General features: G+C 46.3%; 1 protein-coding gene across 3 annotated transcripts in view; it reads right to left on the bottom strand.

The window, feature by feature from the left end:
• Window positions 1–24,925, bottom strand: part of MYO5B (myosin VB) — a 387,050-nt gene that overhangs the window by 84,206 nt on the left and 277,919 nt on the right. For all 3 annotated transcript variants that reach the window (XM_030925854.1, XM_030925855.1, XM_030925856.1), the window contains exons 18-20: window positions 8,084–8,195; window positions 2,282–2,493; window positions 564–720 (exon numbers count right to left, since the gene is read on the bottom strand). In XM_030925854.1, coding sequence (XP_030781714.1) covers window positions 564–720; window positions 2,282–2,493; window positions 8,084–8,195 — 481 coding nt within the window. The remainder of the gene's footprint in view (window positions 1–563; window positions 721–2,281; window positions 2,494–8,083; window positions 8,196–24,925) is intronic.

Genomic DNA, 24,925 nt, shown 5'->3' with positions numbered 1-24,925 from the left:
GGATGCTGGGCCCCTTCAAACCTCATGTTGAAATCTGATTCCCTATGTTAGAGGTGGAGTCTAACAGGAGATGTTTGAGTCATAGGGACAGATCCCTAATGAACAAATAAATGCCCTTCTTCAAGGGTGATTTCTCACTGTTAGTTCTCATTAGAGCTGCTTGTTAAAAGAGCCATTCTTGTGCTTCCTCTCTCACCATGCGATCTCTGCACACACTGGCTTCTGCCTCCCGCCATAAGTGGAAGCAGCCTGAGGCCCTCACCAGAAGCAGATGTTCAATTGTGAACTTTCTGGCCACCAGAATTGTGAGCCAAATAAACCTCTTTTCTTCACAAATCAACCAGCCTCAGATATTGTTATAGCAACACTCAATGGACTAAGACAACAGTATGCACATCTTTCCTACCTTGTGGGACTTCAGAAAGGATTGGTGAGAGCAGAGATGTGAAAGCATTTAGAAAAAAGTTGGGAGCATTTGACAGAGGTTCATGTTGGCAGTAACTCACCTGTTGCTGCTTTAGTTCTGAATCTGCAGCCGTGAGGCCCTTAGGGTAGCTACTCACCTGGCGGTAGGTTCTCCGCACAAACATGGCCCGGGTGAAGGCCTGGATAACAATGGCAGCCCTGCGGACCCTCTGGTAGGCCTGGCGGGCCCTCTGCATGCGGTAATGTTTCTGGAGCACCACGGCCGCTCTGGTCCTCCGCAGGTGCTCAGCCAGCCTGGGGAGCAAGAGGAAACGGGCAGTGTCAGGGAGAAAGTATTGACCACCCTGATGCAGAGGACCCTGAGACATCTGGAAATGCAAACCCCTACCTGGACACACCCAGGGGAAGCCAACTCTCTTCACCCCTAACACATGTAGCAATGCCTTAGGCATTTGATGCTGAGGCTAGAAAAGCAGGGTTAGTTCTTTCCTTACGGTCCCAAAAGCCTTCCCACAAGCTTCAAACTCAGAGTCTGACCTCCTCTATGATCCTTATCTGAGCACTCTTCTACCTCACTGTGCCTGGGCAGTCCTCATCTACTTCACCAGCAGCATTCTACATCGTGTGTTCACATTGCTCCCTGTCCTCTGCACCTCCCCAGGCTTGGAGATCCCAGGGGCTGTGTCTCCATCATCCTGGACCCACTGTCTCTGGCAGAGCAGGCACTGGGTAAGTGTTTGCTGAGTGACTAAAACCTTCTCAGGCCCACACCAGTCTCTGTTTCCTTTATGTCCTCAACACTTTCTGCTCGGGATGCACTGAATGTGGTCATTTCCTCTCCTCTCTTGCCTTTCTGCCTTCCCATCTCACCTCCCCCCAAAAAAGCCAGTCTAACACTTTCTCCCCTTCTGAAGTGTCTTGTTTGCTGCCAGGCCTATAGCAAGTGCTCAATTAGACACTCAGTGTGAAATGCTACAAAGGACCTTGGAAATCATTCAGCAAAGCCTCAAAGGAGAAAGTGACCCACGTTTGCTGAAATGCATCTGATTCCCTAGTCTAGCTCTCTGGCCTCCAAACACAAGACTTTGTGGCAATCATTGTCACTTCCCTAAGGAAATTCCTTTCTGGAGAGGGCACTGGACTTGAACCAGGCCTGGGTCCAAAACCTAACAAGCGAGGGTAGGGTCAGAGGGCAGGCTGTCTTCAGCCTGTCCTGGCTGACACTCTCCTGCTGCTGCAGTGCCTCATCAGCCCAGTGTCAGTGAGGAAGGAACCCTGCAGTAGTTTCTTCTGCTCGGGGTTGAGCTGGGGGTGGGCAGGGGAGGCTGATTGGCATCCTGGCTCCACCCTAGGTAACCACTCGTGTTTAGACAAGCCACTCTCTCTCCATCCTGGCTTGTGTAGTAACTCACAAAAGGGGCCTTCCAGGACCTTTGCAGCCCTAATCGCCCAACTCCGAGGCATTCTGAAATCTGTGGGATAAATAATGAGGCCAAGCACAGGTTAACTGTGCCAGGCTGTATTGGTCTCTTTCCCTAAAAGTAGTTTCTTACTTTGGGGTTTAGGCAAAAGAGAAATGGTTGGTTTGTGGCAGAACCAGCTGGTTCTAGTGCTGGTAGGATGGAGGGAGCCTGGGAAAACCAGGAAACATGGAAACTAGACTCATCCTCTGAGGTGAGATGGGCGTTGATTACAGGGGTAGGCCCAGCTGCCGGGGAAAAGCCAAGATACAGACATGGCCCCAACAGGAACCACTCTCAGCACAGAGGAAGAGAGAAACCAAGTAGCTGAGAAAGGCAGACCTCCACCCTCCCCGCCATGATCTGCTGCCCTGATCTGCCCCAGCCTGGCTCACCTGCGGGCCAGGTGTCCTCGGCAGTACCTCTGCAGGGTTATGGTAGCCCCCTTCAGCCTGTGGTATTTCACCTTCTGCAGCCATCCTCGGACAGTTTTCTGGATCATGATGGTGGCTGTCCGGAACTTGTCAGCCCGCAGCTTCTCCAGGTAGGCCACCTGGCCTGCTCGGAAGAAGATCTTGGTGCGGCCAAACTGGAACTTGTCGGGGTCCTTTACAAGGTAGGGAGGGGATCTGGTTGGTCACCAGTGAGCAGAGAAATAACATGGCCCATACCACCCTTGTTCTTCCAATGCAGAATCCTCTGACCAGACTTCATGCACCCCTCTCTGTAGATGGACACAAAGTCTCAGCATTTGCTTAACAGACCCCAAGACCCTACTATGGGCCAGACTCTAGAACATGGCAGTGAACAAGACATTTGCCCTTAAGGAGCTGACATCATGGTGAGAGCAGACAGACAAGCAAATAAAGATGTTTCTGCTTTCAGAGAATGGTAAGGATTATGAAGAAAACAAACTAGGGGCTAGGGGGATGGGATGAGGATGTTCAAAAAGGATGCTCAACGACGGCAGCTCTGTGGAGGTGACAGCTGAGCAAAGACCTAAATGAGCTGAAGGAGGCAGCCACAGAAAAGAAGGAAGAAGGAAAGTTCCAGGAGAAGGGCAGAGTGGATGCTTATGTCCAGCGGTGCAACTGCTGGGTATATCTGAGGATCAGGAGAGCCAGGATGGCTAGCTGGGGGAACTGAAGGTGAGTGGTGGGAGAAGCCAATCACCAACGGCCCTGTAGGTTGCAGCATAAAATTTGGGTGAGAGCCACAAGCTAGCTTTGAGCAAGGGAATGACCTGATCTGATCAACATTTTAAAAAGATTATCCTCAAATGGCCACAGAGTTGTATGTGTAATTACAGGATGCAAATAACCCCCAAATAAAACTATGAGATTGTTTTGGACCTGTAATTACTGTCTTAATTACATCCATTAGGTTAAAATTAGTTGGCCTTCCCTGGGCTCACCCCTGGGGATGAGGAAAGACAGCCCAGCAGGGTTCCTGTGGACAAGCCTGGGACAGAGCACTGGGAGAGTAACCCACGATGACAGAGCTCTTTGTAAATCAACTGCCATCTCATTTTGCTCACTGGCATGAAGACCATAATGAGAAAGGAAGGAATGAGCCAAGCCCAAGGAAAACACACACACAAGATTGCTTTTCATGTTGGCAAATGGCCCTGAAAAGTGCTGAGTCATCATTCTTCATAGGCTAAGCCCTATTGGGTCCCTAGGAGTCAGGTTCCACACACAGGGAAGGCTGTCCTGCCTGAGCTAAGGCTGAGGTGGCAGCACAACTTCCAGCTTCAGTGTTACTGACTGAGTCCCTGGCCTGGTCCAGGCTGCTGGTGAAGCTGGCAAGAGTGGGCTCTGGGCCTGGCTCTCCTCCCTGTGTCTGCTCAGAGCCATGCACCCACTGGGCCTTCAGCTCATGCTGAGAGGAACAGGGGCTGGATTGGGCTTGGGAGCTTTGAGGCAGCCACGGCCCTGCTTTGATCTCTGCCCTGCTGGGGAAGGCTCCATTCCTCAGCCAGGAGGGGTCAGGAAGCCAAAGCAGGGTAGCTAAGCCCCCGAGTAGGGGGAGAAGCCTGGGTCCTCCAGCTTAAGCAGAGTCAGAGGCTGGGGGCTGCCTACCGCATCCAAGCAACCAGAGTACCTGCGCTTTGTTCCCTATTCTGGAAAAGAAACAGGAAGGGATGATATGCTCTGCAAACCCACTTTTTCTGAACAAGGATTTCTCTGAGGGTCTCACCTGCTCCACCGAGACACCCATCAGCCTCATCTCCACACTGTCTCACCCTGTGTGTCTCCAGAACATCTCCCACCCAGATCTGCTTCCTTTAACCCTTAAAACTGACTGTTCACTGATAAATCAATCAATCATCCTTTGAGAATCTTTCTCCAAGAGTCAGACTGCAGGGCTGAAAGCAACCTTAGCAATCCATTCCATGCCACTCCTTTTACTTCACAGATGATAAAACTGAAGCCTAGAGTAATGAAGTGACTTGCTCATGGTGACTTCAGCAAATATCAAAGGATGACCCCAGATTTGGGTCTCCCAGGCCCCAAGTCTCCAACTGCAGCATCCCCTTTCGTGACACTGTCTCCTCTACATAGCGCTCACATAGTTCCTTGTGCTCTGTGGGCTCCCTGTAGATGTTTGTTAATATACTCCTTCGCCACTGTGATGAAAGTTCAGGATTGCACAACAGCCAGTTTCCATGATGCAGTCCTCTAGAGTTACGGCCGTCATCAGATTAGACTATTATTAATTCTGGAGGGCAGGGTCCATGTAATGCACTCTTTTTATAGCCCTCACACTAACCCCTCTAGATTAGAGTACAAATAATTCGGTATGTATCTGTGGAGTTGAAGAACAAACAAATTCAGATTAAGAATGATAGGGGCTATTCCTAAAATCCTTGCAGAGGAGAGGCCACTAGAATCCACTTTTCTCCCCTAAACAACCACAACAATGTATTAAAACCTCACGGACAGCCTAATGAAGCAGCCCCCAGCCCCAGGCTGCCCCTCCAGGAAGGTGGTCTTTAAATGCCTGGTGCCTGTCCGGCAGGCCACCTTTGTCCCCACTTCTTTCCTCATCGTTTTGTTCTAAAACTTACTTAGCACTTGCTTGGGACAGGGTGGGGAACTGGCATGTGCCCCTCTAAGTTAACATGAGGCTCTGTCGAGTCTTAGTTTCTTGATACGAGTCCCAGGTCACTCAGCATGAGAAGTATGGGTGTCCGGATGTGGCCCAAGAAAAGGAGAAAAATAAAAAGGAGGAAACAGAAGGTCCCAGGGAAGTCTTTAGCACTAGAGTCTCTATTCAGTCTCCAGGAAGAATAACTACGCTCAGTGACATTACTCAATCAGACTGGATCAGAGGGCAATGTAGTTTAGACAGTGGGAGTTAGAATCCGTACACCTATGCAACCTTGGGCAATTTATATCAGCTTTTTGTGCCTCAGTTTCCTCATCTGTAAAATGAGGCTGACTTCTGTATATTCCTCATATGATGAGCCATTACCGGCAGGTTTCCAGTCATGAGCAGCTCTTGGCTGGTTCCCATGCAGCCAGTTGCATAAACTCACGTATTCCTGTGACAACCAGGAATTGTGCTAGGAACACAGCCACAACAGGACCCTTGTCATTTATGTGTTCACAGTCTGGGGAAATGACAAGTCCTCAATTACAACATAAGGGGATGAATGCAATACAGGGAGGGAGGAGGTGAGTGCTGCTGGCCCATAGAAGATGGAGTAGCTAACATCTGGGAGGCTAAGAAGTATTTCAGAGCTCAGTTTGGGAGGCAAATACCACTTTGTCAGGCAGGCGAAAGAGGGGGAAAAAGCATTGCAGGCAGAGGAAGCAGCATGTATTCATATAATTTTTCTTTAGGCAAGTCACTTGTTCTTTCATTCATTCCAGAAATATTAGGTGGGTTCCCCCTGTGTATTAGGCTCAGTGCTCATAACTAAGGAGGTGGCGTCAACGTAAAGACACTGTCCTCTATGAAAAAGGACACACACATCTGGAACATGGTCAGCATGCTATGGGCTCTAAGAGTGACATGAAGTGCCACATGCTACACCAGGGGAAGAAGGAGGGAGAAGCTGCACTGAAGCTGAGCACTGAGAAGTGGGTAGGCTCCCCATCAGTGGAGAGAAGAGGCAACTATGCCAGGAAAGGCCCAGTGTCCTGAGCACATCACAGCAGCAACCCCAGGCAGTGGCATATGGTCCCGTTAACTGGAGGGGAGCCCAGTGTGAGGGCTGACTCAGCCAGTCTGATCTGGGTCCGCTGTAGAGTTCCCTGGCTGGGAATCAGAGGTCTTGGTGGTAATCCTGGAGAAATCCAGGGAAGGAACAGAGGAGGGAAACTATGACCCCAGACAAATGAGAAGGCAGCTAGGTGGCAGAGTGGGCCGCTCGCAGGTTAGCTGACCTTTAACAGAGATTTTTCTTGTCCATAAAAAGTAACATGTAAAAATGTGGACACTGAAAGGTAGACCACAGCAAAAACCTCAAATGACCAGAGTCCAACTAACTACAGCCCTTGATTAACCAGCCTGTTACCCACCGCTCCCTGTTAAAAAAAAAAAAGAAAAAAAAAAGATAGCATGGCAAGGGCGGTTAGTATTTAGGCTCTCTTTTTAAAAAGGAAACTTTAAAGCTATGCCTACATTTACTATAATATTCTGCACTGTCTATAGCTAGACTTGAGCAGCTAAGATGATGCTCAGAAGATGGCTGCAACACATTTACAAAATGAAACATGACCTTAGATCTGAATCATCTGGCTATGAGCTACTCCAGATGAACAGATTTTCCTAACAGAAAACTTGAAAAAATAAAATTTCTGAGGTAATTTTTATTACCTTGTTCAAGTGATTTTTGATATAATTTAACCTTTATTGAGCCATTAATGATCATACTCTGCTGTAATCCCTGAAATGTCTGGCACCATGGAAATGTTTAAGGATTTGCCCCTTACAAAAGGCCCCAACAGCTCTGCTTCTACAGTTCTCCAGTCTCCGCTGTCAGGTGTGAATTCAAATTGTTTCAATTAAAACATAACATCTATTGCCTTACTTAAAACAAGTATCTGGGGGAGGGCCTGAGGCTGGTGGTGCAAACAGCTAGATGCAGCAGCTACCTTCTCCTCTGCTGGCTTCAGGGCTAGGCCTGGGCTCCGCATCAGAGCCCTTACGCAGGTATACCAGATGGGCCATGCTATGTAGCCCCTGAGAACTGGAGAAGCCAGAGATTTGGGCCAGCAATTTGCAGTCAGGAGCAGCCTCATCATAAACTCAAGCGAGCTGTATAAAGAATTGTTGGGGTTCAGTCAGGCTGGTGGGCAAAATATTAGAGATAGTTACAGAAATATCTTCTTGGAAGGATTAGAAGTTTGCATAACTTCGGTAACAGATCTGGCTGAAGGCGGCCTGATCCCTTTATCTTTAAACAAATTAAAATAGTAATAAAGAAAGGCAGAGTAGTTTACCTAGCTAGCTTGTTTACTCATATAATCTTAAGAATAACCTTTGATGTACCATGAGTGCATAATGGCTTTATTCAGGAAGTCCACAATGTCAACTACTCTCTAATGGTGTTGACTCAAGCTTTTAATTAATCTTACTGCATAAATGTGAGTCTGACTAGCTGATCAGGGCTGAGTTGCAACTGTTTACAGGACACAGCAGGGAGCCTGTAAGTGGCTCAGACCCTTAGCCGGACTGGCAGAAGAGAATATCTGTGTGTCAGTGTAGTTTATTCAGCCGTCGCCGGGTCAGGGGTCTGCAAGGGACAGACTCCCTGTAGCTGGTGTCCTCGAGAGGAGCACTGCCACAGAATTCCATTTTCTATGCCTGCTGAGCTGTGTATGGGGTCAAGGGAAGGAGGAGGGATAGCATTAGGAGATAGACCTAATGTAAATGACCAGTTAATGGGTGCAGCACACCAACATGGTACATGTATACATATGTAACAACCCTGCATGTTGTGCACATGTACCCTAGAACTTAGAGTACTAAAAAAAAAAAGAAATGTTGGGAAGTGCTCTAGGTAGGTGACGGGGTTGTCTTTTTTTTTTTTTCTCCTAGTCACTGATGTAGGAAAATGGATTAGTATCCTAGAAATAGATTCAATAAGAAGCATGAAGACCAAAAAAATGTAGACAACAACGCCACCCCCTCAATCTTTAGGGGCCCTGGTCAGGCCTCTCCTGGAGCTGGGCTGTGTGGCTCACCTTGATGAGGTTCTCCAGGACAGACCTGCAGATAGCCTTTTTGTCTGTGTTGGCGAGCTCTCTCTTCTTGACCAGCACCCGATACCGGTTGAAAAAGTCATGGTAGGCCCACCTGGAGGGAAAGCAAAGGGGCATCAGATGACATGTCCTGCCTCTTGGCCACACAAAAGCCGTGAGTGACCTCACACAGTGCCCCCATGGGGTCAACACTGTGGTGCAAAGTCATTCTTCAGAGCAGCAAAGAACAGTCCCAGGGGAGTTTTGTCCTCCCCAGGGCCCTCCAAGAATTTCAGTGTGGAGGGCTGGAAAAAAGGTGAGCTTTGAAGGTACTTCTTAGAGGACTAAACAGGAGGTTTCTGCCTGATATGGTTTGGCTGTGTCACCACCCAAATCTCATCATGAATTGTACCTCCTGTCATTCTCACATGTTGAGGGAGGTACCCAGTGGGAGATAACCAAATCATGGGGGTGGTTCCCCCATACTGTTCACTGTTCTCATGGTAGTGAATAAGTCTCATGAGATCTGATGATTTTACAAACGGTTTCCCATTTCGCTTGGTTCTCATTTTCTCGCCTGCCACCATGTAAGATGTTCCTTTGCTCTTCCTTTGTCTTCCACCATGATTGTGAGTCCTCCCCAGCCATGTGGAACTGTGAGTCCATTAGAGCTCCTTTTATAAATTACCCAGTCTCGATAGTGTCTTTATTAGCAGCATGAGAACAGTCTAATATACTGCCCAAGCATGCAGTGCTCCACTCCTCAGAAGCAGGAGCCTTACCTGGAGCATAGCTTTATTTTCAAATGTTGCTTTTCTTATAGAATACTGCTCATTGTAAAAAGTTGTTTAAATGCAGAAATATGTACATTAACAAATAACAAGTGGCTGTAACCTGACCCCTGGAGAGATAACATGGTTTATGTTTTAATCAGTATAGAAGGAACTATTTTTCTCCCCAAAGTAGATTCTGCTTGTGATTTTTTTCTTCTGATTATTAGAGTAATTCAGGCCCACTGTAAAGAAAATGTCCAGCAATTCACGTAATTAAGAGCATTTACAACACCCCTACCTATGTAGGCGAGTGCTGTTTTGGTCCTGTGTGGGAGGGGAATCTTTAAGAAAGCCTAAGTTTTCCCCTTGGTTTGTGAAATGATCTCCACTTAAATAAATGCAGTCTTTCCGATAAGCAAGTCTGCTATTCCCAGGTAGGGTCTGTCCCTTTCTCATTAAGGTGGTCTCAATTCATATGTATACTCATTCTCCTGAAACTGATTCTTCTCTCAATTTTTGGGAGGTATTCAACAACTTCCACATACAGTCATGTAGTGACTCAGCACAATCTCCACCCTAAGGAGACTTCGAATTTTCACTCTACGTCCCTCTGAAGTTCAGTTCAGCCTATCCCCACTTTCTCTGTGTCCTCAGCTGAGGTGTACAGGCAGCACCCACTCTCATCTTCCGAGGCATGTGCTGTCCATACCCCCCACGTGGAAGTAATTTACGTGATGGCCCAACTACCTGACATGGACTGGAGACAGGGAAATACTGGATAGAAGAGGACAGTTCCTTGGCAAAGGTCCCACCCTCAAGCCTGGATACCTGTGGCCCTAAATGAGGATGTGCAGTCCTGTTTTTGTGACCAAAAAGTTGCCTTTTGGCCCACCACACCCCCTATCCTGTACCTATATAAACTCCAAACCCCAGGCTCTAAAGGCAGACAAGGAGACAAAGAGACAAGCAGATGAACGGCAGAACAGCACGAGAGAAAGAGAGAAGAGAAAGAGCATCTGAACACTGAGAGGAGTTCACCTGGGGGTTGTGGGAGAGGAGTTCAGCCACTGCATGGCCAAACTCCAGGAGATCATCATCTTCCCACTCTATTCCCTGCTTCCAGCTCCCCATCCGTCCCACTAAGAGCCACCTCCACCACTCAATAACCACCCCCAGGAACCATCATTCAAGTCCATGTGTGACCCGATTCTTCCAGGACCCTGGACAAGGGCCCGGCTACCAAGTGGGCACTGAGCTGGTTAACACTTAAGCCATCCACCGATGGCAGAGCTAAAAGAGCACTGTGACACTGGGACTTCAGGAGTCGCAGGCTCCCACCCTTAGATGCTGCTGTGGGGCTAGAGCCCAAAAGGGCTTGTCCCGGTTCCTGCACCTGCCCTTATGCCTACTCCCCATTCCATAAGGGGTTTGAGCTTACAGCAGCAAAGAGAGAGCCACACCCCTATGGCACACCCTGTGATGGGGGGCCAGAGAACTCTCCCGTCTCAAACTCAGGTAAACTCACTCATTTTGAGATATTAAAATGAGAGTAAGTGGCTTGTATCCCTTCTCCTAGAGCACATCTGCCTTTTAAGAGGGCCCTTTAAAAACGTCCAGAGAAACAAGATGAAAGTTTGGCCAGGCATGGTGGCTCACACCTATAATCCCAGCACTTTGGGAGGCTGAGGTGGGTGGATCACTTGAGGTCAGGAGTTCGAGACCAGCCTGGCCAATATGGTGAAACCCTGTCTCTACTAAAAGTACAAAAATTAGCTGGGCATGGTGGTGGATGCCTGTAGTCCCAGCTACTCAGGAGGCTGAGGCAGGAGAATCACTTGAACCCAGAAGGTGGAGGCTGCAGTGAGCCGAGATCATGCCACTGCACTCCAGCCTGGGTGACAGAGACTGTCTCAAAAAAAAAAAAAAAAAAAAAAGGGGGAAAAAGAAAAACAAGTACTGTGGAGTATCACATACAGCTTTGGATTCAGCTGCAGCATGGTGGGCAGTAGGGGCACACCGTGCTCTGGAGCAGGTTCTCTTAGAGTTCCAGATCTTCCAGCATTGCAGCCCTTGGGTTCCTAAGAGGCCCTGTCCCTCCCAGCAGCCTGGGATGAGAAGGAAAATGGAGGCTGAGCTCCTTGCCTTTCCCCCTCCTCATTGCTCCTTTGCAAACACTTTTCTTGGTCTGGTGGAAGATATCTAACACAGCCATGGGTCTCAGAGAAGGGGTGAGTATAAGAGCAAACAACAAAATGACATCTGTCCCTTTTCCTTTTTCTCTATGTAAAATGGCTCTTTACCATTAAAAAATTAAGTTTGAGCTATAACTCACATACTGTAAAATATACCCCTTTAGAGTGTACAATAATTGTTAGTATATTCGCAAAGTTGTGCAACCATCACACCCTATTCTGCCCTATTCTCCCCTCTTCACGATCCTGGCAACCACTAATCTACTTTGTCCCTATGCCTGTTCCCTCTTTAATTGATCCCGTCTGTCACGCACGTAGTGGCACAAGGGAACAAGAGCCCGTATTCTGCTCAGAGCTCATGAGTCTTTACAAGGCCTTGCTCATCAGGCTACTGGTCCATGTGGATTCCCTTCAGAAGGAAGGGCACAGGGCACTTAGAGCACCGAGGTCTCTGTTTTATGGCCTGGGAAAGGGTTGCTCTGCCCTTTGCCCTTTCCTTACCGAGCAGAAACTATTTCCTGCCCCTTTAGTAGTGGAAAGACTGTGAACCAAACCCATTGAGTCGCTGATTATCTCTAACAGGCGACTTTAAAAATGGAAACGTTTAAGGTTATTTGCCTAGTTATATGCTGTTTTAATTATTTTATCATGTACGGTAAGTATCCAGAACACTCCTAAGCCCTGACCCATACTTGAACAACTTAATGCTGGAAGCCTGAGAGATTGCCAGAGACGACAAGCTGTCCATGAGATGTGCATTTTCTTTTAATACACGCCAGCACCACTGAATTTCTTCCAGGCTCTTCCTGTGTCGGCCCCCAAGTTTTAAATATAGACACTTCTCTTGGGGCAAGATGGATTTGGGTAAGAATCAGGTGGAAGAAACCATATGAAAAAGGGCCTCACAGAGTCGGAGTCCCCTTGGTCCCTGTGCTCGCCATCCATCTTTGACTCTTTCGGCTTTGCTGATCCACCCGCTCAGGTGCGGGCTCCCCTTTTAAAGCTGCCCTGCCCTTTCCTTCCGCGTGTCTTTCTGAGGGCACTGTCCACATTATGCACCATGGTTATTTGCGTACACACTTGTTTTAGTTCTCCTTAAGAGTTTGCAATTTCACTGGGGAAATAATTAAAGCATCATTTAGCTGGGCTAAAAACCTTAAATGCTTCTAATTTGAAAACCTCTTACTGCCGACAGATCTGTAACTCAAGGAAATTACTAGAGTGAGGAGCTGTGGCTGCAAAGACATCAAGGCCAGTACAGGATGAACCTGGAGAACAGAAGGACAGAAACCTGGCTCTGACACCAGCCAGCAGTGTGACTGGGGCCAGTCCCAGCCTGGTTGCCTCCCCTCCCCTACCTGTACAGTGGAGAGAACATCACCCACGTCATAAAAGCACCCACAGGGCTTTCGTAGCCAGGGAGTTCAAGAGATGGGGCATATGGAGAGCTCCAAAGCTTTCAAAGACCATAATTCTCTTGTTTCCTGCGTAAGCCACTCCCTTCCCCTTTTCTTACAAAGGTGTCCTTCACACACAGCTGTACCACAGACAGGGTGTGCAGACAGGCTGAGGGGAGAGGAGATGCCAGCTCCTGTGCGAAGGGAAACCGTCCCCTGAGAAGCAGCACCATTGCTTCATGGCCGTGAGGGTGGGGACACCCTCAGGAAGGACCAAGAGAGGTCGGTACCCACTACGGGGTCTGGGCATAAGGGCTGTAAAATGCGTCGCTCCCTGAAGGACCCAGCATCAAATGTGAATTCTCCTTTCTGTGGATTTCTGTGAGAAAACCCTCAGAGATAAAACTCTCACAAGAAAGGCTCCCTCACCTTTAAGAGGAAAATCTTCAAAGTAAAGCTCAAGAGAAATTGTGATTCTTTTTCCAAAAATAGAACTTTTTAAAGGGGCTCTCTGATTTAGTGGGGACCTCTGGGTGGGCATTCATTGCAACACCTAAAGCTGTAACAGCCCACTCATGAAGACCACGGGCTGTCCAGGGTTTCTTGAGGCTGCCGTGACAGAATCTCCCCCTCTCACAGCTTTTAGCTATTCCCGAGTCCACTGTGGGACAGAGAGCATTCCACCTCGCGTTGTGGGTATGCTCGTGCAAGGGCAGTTTCTCTGCAAGACTTGCACCTCCTTCAAGTCTCTCTCTGATCCATGTTTAAACTTTACAGCCCCTATTGTCATGGTGTGTTTACACTCGGTTGCCAATTACAGTTTTAAAAACGGGTATTCTCCTGACCACTCAACATGTTAAACCTTTTCTCGCTACCAGTGTTTCTCACAGAAGGTGCTACTGGCTTTGGGGCAGCACCCTTTGGTGTGGGACAGTCCTAACACCATGCAGCATCTTTGAATCATTATCCCAGACTCCATTCACTGAGACATCAAAAACACCCCCAAATGTTTGTAAAACGTTTACTCCAGAACATGGTTTTAGTCCAGGACAACTTCTTGACTTCCATCGCCTCCACAGCATGACATCCACGCTCATCGGGTGGCCATGGAGACTTCCTTTCCCACTTGGTGTAGCTCTGTGGTTCTCTGGCCAGGAGGCGTCTTTCAACCCCATCACCCAATCCTGGGCTTGGCTGCTCTTCCATTTCACTCCACATCAATGGTGGGAGAAGAGCCCTCATCCCAAGTCTAGTGACTCCAGGAACGTAATTCTTACTCAGCCCTGCTCTCCCTGGATTCTGACTTGCTTGTCAGGGGCCTGGCTGAGCGTTCTGGACTTCAGTGGCATGCTTCCTCCAGAATCAAGGCCTTCTTCACCTGGAGTGCCTCTAGCTTGCTGGGGAGCAAGTACCCTGACAGGGTCAAGGAGTCACAATTGGGTGTATGGGAGAAGCTCAGGACCCGTGACTGCTTCCCTGGCAGGAAGAGGGAGAGATCTGAGACAGTAACAAAGGCCAATATGGGAGGAACCAGGGCAGGCATTCAGCAGAACCCACCAATCTGGAAAGATGTCTCCTTGTAATGAGCTCCTCAGGCTCAAGGTGGGGAGTGGTAGCACAGCTGCTGAGAATGGTGCAGGAAGCGCAGTAGCTTTGGGATGTTGTTTGGCTAAGGAAGCTCCCATATAGAGCCTAACACTGGATTTAACCATCTGCATGTGCAAATATTCTGCAGAAGAACATGCCTGCTTGCAAGGGCCCCGATAGACCAATGTGGACAGACAGCATGGAGCTGCAGAGTTACAGCACTTTGTGCTTCTTCTCCCTTGGGCATGTTTCCTCATGAGGTGACTGGCTGGATCAAACAAACCCTAGAGTCCCTCCAGTAAGAGCATAAGGCTCTAAGTCACATAACTTCTATGACATGGGTCCACAAAAAGAATCTCTAAAGATGTCTTGATGGGTAACCCAAGAAAATGATAAAGAATCCCTCAGGGCTCCTCTGGTCAGAATTAGGTGAGTCAACCCATCCTTTCAGGTACTCCACTATACCATCATGCAACCTAGCTCAAGGATCCCTGGTCACATGGAGGTGGAATGCAAGAAGTATGCTTCTCTTCTCATTAAAGAGCCTTACAGGAACCTATGAGCTTCAGTGAGACTTTGTTCCCTACAAGGTCTCACATGAAAACCAGCAGCAATTTGTGGGGCAGAGTTGTTTGGCCATGCTGTGAAGGCATACCTACCCGGACCAACAGGCTCTCTCTGGGTATTGTGACATGGATAGTCTTTATTATGCCACCAAGAAACAAATGCTTCTTTTCCTTTTTGAAGGAACAAATCAGCAGAGAAATAGATGATACTGCATACAAGAGTTTCCCTTGGAAGTATGCTGGGGGTGGACAAAATTTCTAAAGGGACGTAAGAGGCCAAAATCAAAGAGAGGGACACCTTCTCAAAGGCTCACAGGGACAGGCATCCTTAACCTGCAGACATGCGGTATGGTGGCTCCACCCCTTTCTATCTGGAGGACTTGATCTGATCACTTAACTTTTCTTGGGTATATTTCTTTGCCCATTAAGTTAAGTTGTCACTGCCTATCTTGCCTTCCTCAATGGTCAATGGGATCCTTTCAACAAATGGTCCTGGGACAAATGGATAAATGCATACAAAAGAATGAGATTGGGTTCTTCACATCTTATACATAAATTAACTCAAAAGGGATCAAAGTCCTAAAACAGTAAAACTCTTGGAAGAAAACACAGATGTTAGTCTTTGTGATCATGGGTTAGACAATGGTTTCTTAGCTATGACACCTAATGCACAACCAAAGAAATAGACAGATTTCTTCAAAATTAAAAGCTTTTGTGCTTCAAAGAACACTATTAAGGAAGTGAAAAGATGGTTCACAGAAAGGAAGAAAATATTTGCAAGTCATATGTCTTATAAGATTCTCATATTCTTAAAGAACTCCTATAACTCAACAAGAAGACAAGTAACTCAGTAAAAAAATGGGTAAAGGAGATCAATAGACATTTCTCTAAACAAGATGTACAAATGGCTAAGCACATGAAAGATGCTCAACATCACTAGTCATCAGGAAAACACCAATCAAAATCACAAGGTATCTCTTCACACCCACCAGAAAGGCTGTAACAAAAAAGACAGACAAGAACAAATGTTGGTGAGAATGCATAGATGGTACCCTCATGTATACTGCTGGTAAGAATGCAAAATGGTACAGCCACTGTGGAAAACAGTATGGAAGGTCCTCAGAAGAGGAGAGTGTTACCATATGACACAACAATTCCACTCCAAGGTATACCCTCCTCAAGAGAAAAAACGTGTCTACACAAAAACAGGTACACAAGTGTTCATAGCAGCATTCTTCCCCAAAAGTAGAAACAACCAAACATCCATCCACTGATGAATGGATAATATAAAATGTGCTGCGTCTATCCAATGAAATAATATTCAGCAATATAAAGGAATAAACTACTGATGGATGCTGTGCATGGATACATCTTGAAAACATCCCTGAGTGAAAAGAGCCAGACATGAAAGGACACATATTATATGATTCCAATTATATGAAAAATCCGAACTGGGCAAATCTATAGAAATAGAGGCCGGGCGCGGTGGCTCAAGCCTGTAATCCCAGCGCTTTGGGAGGCCGAGACGGGCGGATCACGAGGTCAGAAGATCGAGACCATCCTGGCTAACATGGTGAAACCCCGTCTCTACTAAAAAATACAAAAAAAAAACTAGCCGGGCGAGGTGGCAGGGCGCCTGTAGTCCCAGCTACTCGGGAGGCTGAGGCAGGAGAATGGCGTAAACCCGGGAGGCGGAGCTTGCAGTGAGCTGAGATCCGGCCACTGCACTCCAGCCCGGGCGACAGAGTGAGACTCCGTCTCAAAAAAAAAAAAAAAAAAAGAAAGAAATAGAAAGCAGGTTAGTGCTTGCCAAGGGCTGGGAGCGGGGACTATTAATGGGCACAGGGTTTCCTTTTGGGGTGATAAATACACTCTAAAATTAGACAGTGGTGATGGTTGTGTAACTCTGTATATAATGAAAATAACTGAAATTGCGTACTTTAAAAGGGTGAATTTTATAGATAATTATATCTAAATTTTGAAAAGATAACATAATGACAACATAAGAGGTCTGTGGGTGGCCTTTGTAAAGTAATACATACGATTTGTCATTATTTCAGCTCTGAAACTCATGGAGGGGTTCCTAGTGCAAAGGTTGTCAGATGCTCACCCAGCACTCACACCATCAGAAACACTCCATATTTGCCTTTTCCTTTATCCCCCAACTATGTCCTGGGCCTCCTAGGGGAACACAGGCCCAGCCCCCTTAGTGGCCCTAGAACTGAAGCCTGCAGAACCTTGTTGCAGAGAGAAGGAAACAATTCCTCCCCACTGGCTCCGAGCTGGAGCTGAGACACAAATAGGAAAACCCTATCCATCCTAACACTGCCTGGATGTGACAAAGTAGCTTATAGTTGACCCAGGGGCCAACACATGCTTCCAGGGTAATGACTTTAAGGCAGGATGCATTTTTAAATCACCTGGGAAACCTTGTCAAAATGCAGATGTCCAGGGCTCAGTCTCAGGCTCTGACTTAACAGGTCTGAGGCCACCCAGCTTCTGAGGCTGCTGAGCATGTCCTCATGACTGACGCGTAGCCCTGCGTGAGAATTCCCGGGTCAGACTCCAGTCCAAAGGAACGAAGACAGATCTCAGGCAAAAGAGCCAGACCCAAAGGCTGTGAGATCCTGAGATAATGACTCATATCATTCCAAAATCAGTTCTGTATTATTCTTCCTCTGTGGGATGTTTAATAGCAAGGGAAGTAACTGCATTGGTTTTAAATTCAACCGTGATTAAATAGGGAGAGGAAGCAAGCCACTTCTAAAGCTTCCCTCTAGTTCTCCAATCTTATGCTATTTACTCTTTAGGGGGTTGGGGGGAAGGAAGTTGAGGAAGAAGTGCAAGTCTTTTCAGAAAGCACCACTTTTATGAAGTAAAGGTGGGATGGTGTGAAGGAGAACTCAAGTTCATGCAGAGGTTTTTTTTTTTGTTTTTTTTTTTTTTTAATATAAACATCATACATTCAAGTAGTCCCCCCGCCACACAGACACTTTTCGGGGTAAGCAGTATTTGCTTCACAATTTCTCCAGGACACAAAGCTGCTGACTCTCTGGAGAGGGAGACAGATGACTGCACAGGCACGAGATCCAGGAGCTGGGTGACGGGTGGATGAGCCTCTGTTCCTGGGCAGTGCATTTATCACAGTGCTTTATGTGCATAACAATGGACATATTTCTTAGCCACTGCACAGCATTTCAAATTGAGTGATACATTTTCATTTTAAATCAGACTCACAGAGAGCCATAATTCTCAGGGAGGATAAAAATAGACAGGGATAGGGAAGCCCGAGGGCAGGCTGAGGGAACACCCAGCAGCCACTGCTGTCCTGCAATGCTGCATTCCTGCTCTCTGGCTTGGTGGATTTTGGTGGCAAATGGCATGTATTAATTTGGGGAAGGGGGGTGAGAATTCCTCTTCCAGGACATCAGTAGGCTGGATGCAGGAACTCTGCCTAAAAAGCCCTCTGCTTGGGCTCTTGCAGAGCAGCCCTGTGGATAATTCATCACAGGCTTCTGCAGTACTGGGATGACGCCTTTTCTTTTCCTTTGCCATCTCCCTCACTTTGGCTGCTTCCTCACAAGGAATGTTGGAGATGGCATAAATTGTAATTCCCTCAATCAAAGAAGGCCATTGAAGTTTCTTTTGGAAACAGCTGTGCAAAGTTGTATAGTTACTTGACAAGCTAATGTAAGCTGAATCACTTTGCTGTGTTGAGTTTTTAGCAGCCAAAGAGCTGAATTTTTTGTAGAAAACTCCCAATTTATCCATTTATCCAGCACCCAACTCAGGTCCCTCTGGTCCCATGAAGGTCTCCTAAAGTCAGATCAATAAAATAACCGCTCAACTCCACATTGAAGCTAGCACACATTACACTTATATATTTCCTTCAGTAGCTAACACCTTACTGGGCACATAATATCTACTAAACCTCACTTGCTCTATCCCCAGATACAGTAGACACACACCAATCTCCTGGATTAAGCAGTTAGGTAGTATTATTATTTTAATCAGAGACGTCACTCCAAACGGTTACCATGGTTGGCGGATGGAGAAGATTAAGCAATGGTGCTGAGTCAAAATATTACAGGTGTAATAGCTTCCCACCTTCTCACCACTCATCCTCAAAGTAAATGCCATCCTACGTGCTATGGCTTGGTTGTGGTGAGAGGAAAAGGATTAGGCTCTAGATTAAATGGTAAGGATGATTCGACTGCAACTCAATACAGTACTAACAAAAGTGACACAAAACCACAATGCTTCTTTCCAAAAGTTAACATTTCAAATAGCAGTTTGGGGAGGGAATCCTCTCTTTGACCCTTTAGCAAAACCTGCTAAGATGGCAAATGCCAGGAGGATATGGCAGCATTCTGGATCTAAGTCCACACATATAATTTACAGAATTAGAGAACGGTTCCTGTGATACCAGAAATACCGTCATTCCTTCCTTCCCTACAATTTCCACAATACCTGTAATTACAAAAAGAAATGGTACAGATGCACTTGTAAGTATCTGCTAGAAAAAAGTCTGAAACAATTAGAATAGCAGTAAAAGACAGCTATCAGCTGCCCCTTAAAAGTCCAGGGGTTGTGGGCATTTTGACTCTGTTGGCAGCTCTGATTTGCAGTGAGGTAGAATGAACAGTAGGAGAATCCATTTTCCATATGGGTCTAAAGACTTTGGGGAAATGCATTCTTTTAGCTGCTAAAAATGACGCTGCCTGGATGAGGCAAAAATCACACCTGGTCTCCCAGCGTGCTACAACTAGAGGAATAAGCAGTAGGAATGGGGCAGTGAGCGGCCAGAGACACCCTCTGTAACTTACTGTGGCTCCTAGCCTCAGGCATCATGCTGCTCCCTGGCAGACAGTTTCTTCACCTTTCAAGGCCCAGCTCAAGTCTCACCTCCTCAGTGAAGCTGCAGCTCCTTCTGCACTTGCACTACAACTTTGCATCTGGTTATATATATGTTGTTCTGTTTCAATCTCATATCACCTCCCTGCTGTGAGCTCCTGCTGGGCAGGGCCCATGACTTGCATCTTTCAATCCCTCCCAGGAAGCAGCACAGGGCTAGATGCTCAGTGCAGGATGAGACATGGAAGAGAAAGATTCCCAGGAGAAACGGACACCACAAAGGCCAGAAACTGTTCTCATTCTACACAGAGCCCACGTGAGCCCCTAGAAGCAACACCCTCTCCCCACTGGCTTCCCCCTCTAAAACCGACCATTTCGCAGGGAGACAGCAAGACCAGTAGGAGTGTGGACAACACACACCGTCACTCTGATTTCACACAGCAAGGCTTCAAGCTAGCTCAGCCGGTGAATCAGAGGTGGCAGAGATGTGTATAGACCTCTGCCTGAGCATGGTCTATGGTTAACCACATCAGATCCATGGACTTCTAGCTCCTCCCTAACGTTCTCCAAGGAGAAACCCTTGAAGCAACATCCTGTGCCGACTCTTGTCCTATTATTGAACAATTCATTCTGTTAAAAAGTTCTTTGTGAAATCTGTGGCCCCTTGTATACTAGAGGGGTCCCCGAGCTTCCACCTGGCTTAGAATACTTCATTGTCACATGCTTCCCTTGTTTCCTCTCCCCTGCTTGACATGGTCCTAATGTTCACCGCTCCTAGCTGACAAGTCCTCCACGAGCTCCTTGGGTCTCTCTGCTCGCCTCCAGACTCTGCTCTGTACAGCACAGGATGGTTGTGAGGACCATGTGATCCCTAAGTTTCTCGTACAGTGATCCTCAACAGTTTAACATGGGACATTCAGCTCCAGTCTGTTTTGACAGACTTCTTTACATGTTTTTTAAACTGAGCTTTCTAATTGCTTGGAGAGATCTGGGAATTTCAGAGTGCTCTTTTGAGGTGGCCACACATGTTGGGATTTCACAAAAACACTACCATAGAGTGCTGAGACAGACACATTCTATCCAGATAGTTACACCCATAGGAAGATAGCTTCTTGCTCATATCCCAATGAGTAATAAATATCTTATTAAATGCTCAAGTGTCCAGTGCTGGCTGAGAGCTCTAGATACATTATCTAATTCCCTACAACAACGTACCAAGTGAGTATGATCATTCTCTTTAAGGATAAGGAAACCCAGGCTCATTGAGATTAATTTACTTCTCTAAGGTCACCCAGCCAAGAAGTGTGGGAGTCAACATTTGAATCCAGGCCTGACTCCAAAGTCCAAGAATTCAACTATCAGGCTCTTTCAGCTCTCTGACAGGCCACAGCTCTGCAGTCTGAACTCCCACAAGCTAGAAAGACGAGGGAATAGTTTTGCACTGAGTCTCAGGTTTGGAGCCAGCCCCAGAGGGCAGTCTCTTAGGATCTCGCTTTACCCCTTTCTCCTCTGATAAACCTTTGCTGGGATGGTAACACTCCCTGCACACGAGCAATAGGATGCTTGGCAGCAGCAACAACATAGCTTGGGGCAGAGACACGGCAGGTATAGGCCTAGCTCAACCACCAACCAGGTTGGTAATCTTGAGCAGTTCACTTTCTTGTCTGTGTCTCACTTGTAAACACGCGCTTTACATCCTGATGCACCCATCCCTATAGATAACACTGAAATATGACCATGTCACAATGTCCTTTCCTCCCCAAATTGCTCTCTCCCATTTTCTACCCCAAGTTATTTCCTGAAAAAACCAAAAACAGTATATTGGTCACAACTGTAAAACAAAAATAAAATTCTAAAGCTCCCAACTATCTGAATGGATCCCTTCTCGCAGCTGCAGGCATTCCAAAGATAACCTGAAACACTAGTTCAGGCCATGCTGGGAATGGGGAGCTGGGCATGCCTCATTATACCCTCCTCCCTTTGGAATTACTGATAGAGCAGACTCTAAATCTGATAAGAAATGTTTATAATCTATTCTCTCTGAAGCCTGATACCTGGGGAGTTCAGCTGCATGATAAAACCTTGGTATCCGCCACCTTTTATCATAACCTAGACAGTCCTTTCTATTGATAATATCCCAACCAATTGCCAATCAGAAAATCTTTGAATATGCCTGTGACCTGGAAGACCTTCCGGTTGTCCCACTTGCCTGAACCAAACCATTGTATATCTTACATGTGTTGAGTGATGTTTTATGCCTCTCTAAAATGTATCAAACCAAGCTGTGGCCTGACCACCTTGGACACATGTTCTCAGGATCTCCTGAGGGCTGTGTCATGGACTATTGGTCACTCATATTTGGCTCAGAAGAAATATCTTCAAATATTCTATAGTTCGACTCTTTTCATTGATACAACCCATTGAATTGATATCCTAAACCATAAATGGGTTGCAGCGCACAGTTCTGAGAAACAGTGGATAAGGAAATGTTTTCTGTAGGTATGTCCTCTCCTGGAAGCCTGGCAGATACGAGAGCCAGGAGCAGGAGTGCAGCCAGCTGCCTGTGGAAGACAGTTTGAAAACAAGTAGCTCCGCAGCTCCCTAAGGTCCTTTTCTAGTTCTTAAACTGGATGAAGATATGTCTGATCTGAACCCTGGGCTTGTAAGCAGGCACTGAAAAGCAGTGTAATTCATCAGACTAGTGGTTTGAACTCAAAACTGAACTACTACACCCATTGCCTGAGCCCCATCCCCTCGATCAAAAGGCTGATGTAGGAGACTGCAGGGCAGACTGGGAAAAGGAGCGCCAGGCCTTCATCTAAGTTGACAAGCTTGGCCCACTTCATTAACAGAGTTGTTAGCTATTTGTGTTCAGACCCTAAGGTCAAAAAATGAGAGACAGCCCTAGGACACTCTCTGTCCTTTTTTCTAAGCAGGGACAGATGTGGTTGAAAAGAAAATAACAGCCTTCAACCTAGCTAGAGCAGTTCATCATGAACAATGCTGGGACCCGCTGGGTTTTGAAGAACTGCCCAGGTGTTGCAGATTACTGACAGCTCTTGTACTTTCCAGGTCAAATGTAAATTCCTAATTCCATCAGCAGCTTCCTTCTCAGGCCAAACATTTAGGAATTGTTTGTGGTTAAGTTGTTTATGGGTAATTAACCACTGCATATGAAATGGTTCCTCTACTATAGTGGGAGAGTGCCAGGTGGAGAGAAGACAGGGAGGAGGGGAGGCCCATATCACATCCTTTTATTCCCACTTCTGGTTCCTTCCACCTTCTGATATGAGCAAGTTGTTAGGACAGAGGGTCCCAGTGGGACAGGCTCTGGGCTGCTACGCTGTTCAGCTCAGCTCCGATTAATGGCGGATGTTTGGTCTATATGACGCTGGTAGAAAGTGTGATTTCACAAGAGCTAGTGGGGTCACCAGCCACCCTTCACCCTTATTTCAGGGAAGTGTCCAGAGGGGATCCAGTGTTGGCATAGCTCCAACAAGCTCTGGACTGGTTCAGTAGCTTATCCGCAAGGCAAATCAGAGCATGATAGTTATTTTTTAACTGAAAGAAATTTTATTTTCCCACCACAGATTTCATTCTATATTTAAAAGTTACAGGAGTCTATTGAGGAATGAATGGGTATGCGAAATGGGATACATCCATACAATGGAATATTACTCAGCGTTAATAAGGAAGAAAGTTCTGACACACTCTTTAACATGGATGAAGCTCGAAGGTATACTAACTGAAATAAGCCACTCACAAAAGGACAAATACTGTATTATTCCATTTATATGAGTTTCCTGGAATCACCAGATTTACAGAAAGTAGAAAGGTGGCTGCTAGGGACTGGGGCAGAGAGAACAGGGAAATATTGTTAATTCCACAGTTTCAGTTTTGCAAGATGAAAAGAATTCTAGAGATGGATGATGGTGATGGTAGCATAAAAAAAGGAATGTACTTAATACCACTAAACCGTACACTTAAAAGTGGCTAAGATGGTAACCAAGGAGGTGAAAGACCTCTACAAGGAAAAAAACAAAACATTGCTGAAAGAAATCATAGATGACACAAACAAATGGAAACACACCGCACACTCATGGACAGGTAGAATCAATATTGTGAAAATGATCACACTGCCAAAAGCAATCTACAAATTCAATGCAATTCCCATCAAAATACTACCATATTTCTTCACAGAACAAAAAAAAAAATCCTAAAATTTATATGGAACCAAAAAAGAGCCTGCATCACCAAAGCAAGATTAGCAAAACAAACAAACAAAAAAACCAACCAACCAACCAAACAAAAAACCCCCCAAATCTGGAGGCAATACATTACCCAACTTCAAACTGTACTGTAAGGCCATAGTCACCAAAACAGCATGGTATCGGTATAAAAACAGGTGTACAGACCAATGGAACAGAATGGAGAACCCAGAAATAAGGCCAAATACTGACAGTCAACTGATCTTTGACAGAGCAAGAACAAAAAGTGGGAAAGGACACTCTATTCAGTAAACGGTGCTGGGATAACCGGCTAGCCACATGCAGAAGAATGAAATCGGATCCTCACCTCTTACCCTATAGAAAAATCAACTCGAGATGGATCAAAGACTTAAATCTAAGACCCCAAACCATAAAAACTCTAGAAGGTAACACTGGGAAAACCCTTCTAGACACTGGCTTAGGCAACGACTTCATGACCAAGAACCCAAAAGCAAACACAATGAAAATGAAGATAAATAGATGGGACTCAAACTAAAAAACTTCTGCACAGCAAAAGAAATAATCACCAGAGTAAACAGACAACCCACAGAGTGGGAGAAAATTTTGAAATCTATACATCCAACAAAGGACTAATGTCCAGAATCTACGAGGAACTTAAAGTAGCAAGAAAAAAACAATCCCATCAAAAAGTGGGCTAAGGACATGAGAAAACAATTCCCAAAAGAAGATATGCAAATGACCAACAAACACTGTGAACAAATGCTCGACATCACTAATTATCAGGGAAATGCAAATCCAAACCACAATGGGACACTACCTTACTCCTGCAAGAATGGCCATAACTAAAAGATCAAAAAATAGATGTTGGCATGGATGTCATGAAAAGGGAATGTTTTTACACTGCTGGTGGAAATGTAAACTAGAACCACTGCTATGGAAAACAGTGTGGATATTCCTTAAAGAACTAAAAGTACATCTACCATTTGGGTCAGGCATGATGGCTCACGCCTGTAATCCCAGCACTTTGGGAAGCCGAGGCAGATGGATCACCTGAGGTCAGGAGTTTGAGGCTAGCCTGGCCAACATGGTGAAACTCCATCTCTACTAAAAATACAAAAATTAGCTGGATATGGTGGTGTGCACTTGTAGTCCCAGCTACACAGGAGGCTGAGGCAGGAGAATCACTTGAACACCAGAGGCAAAGGTTGCAGTGAGCCCAGATCACGCCACTGCATTCCCACAACTGG

This window comes from Rhinopithecus roxellana, chromosome 21 (genome assembly GCF_007565055.1).
Source record: "Rhinopithecus roxellana isolate Shanxi Qingling chromosome 21, ASM756505v1, whole genome shotgun sequence".
NCBI lineage: Eukaryota > Metazoa > Chordata > Mammalia > Primates > Cercopithecidae > Rhinopithecus > Rhinopithecus roxellana.
This window is presented reverse-complemented; position numbering and strand designations above follow the sequence as displayed.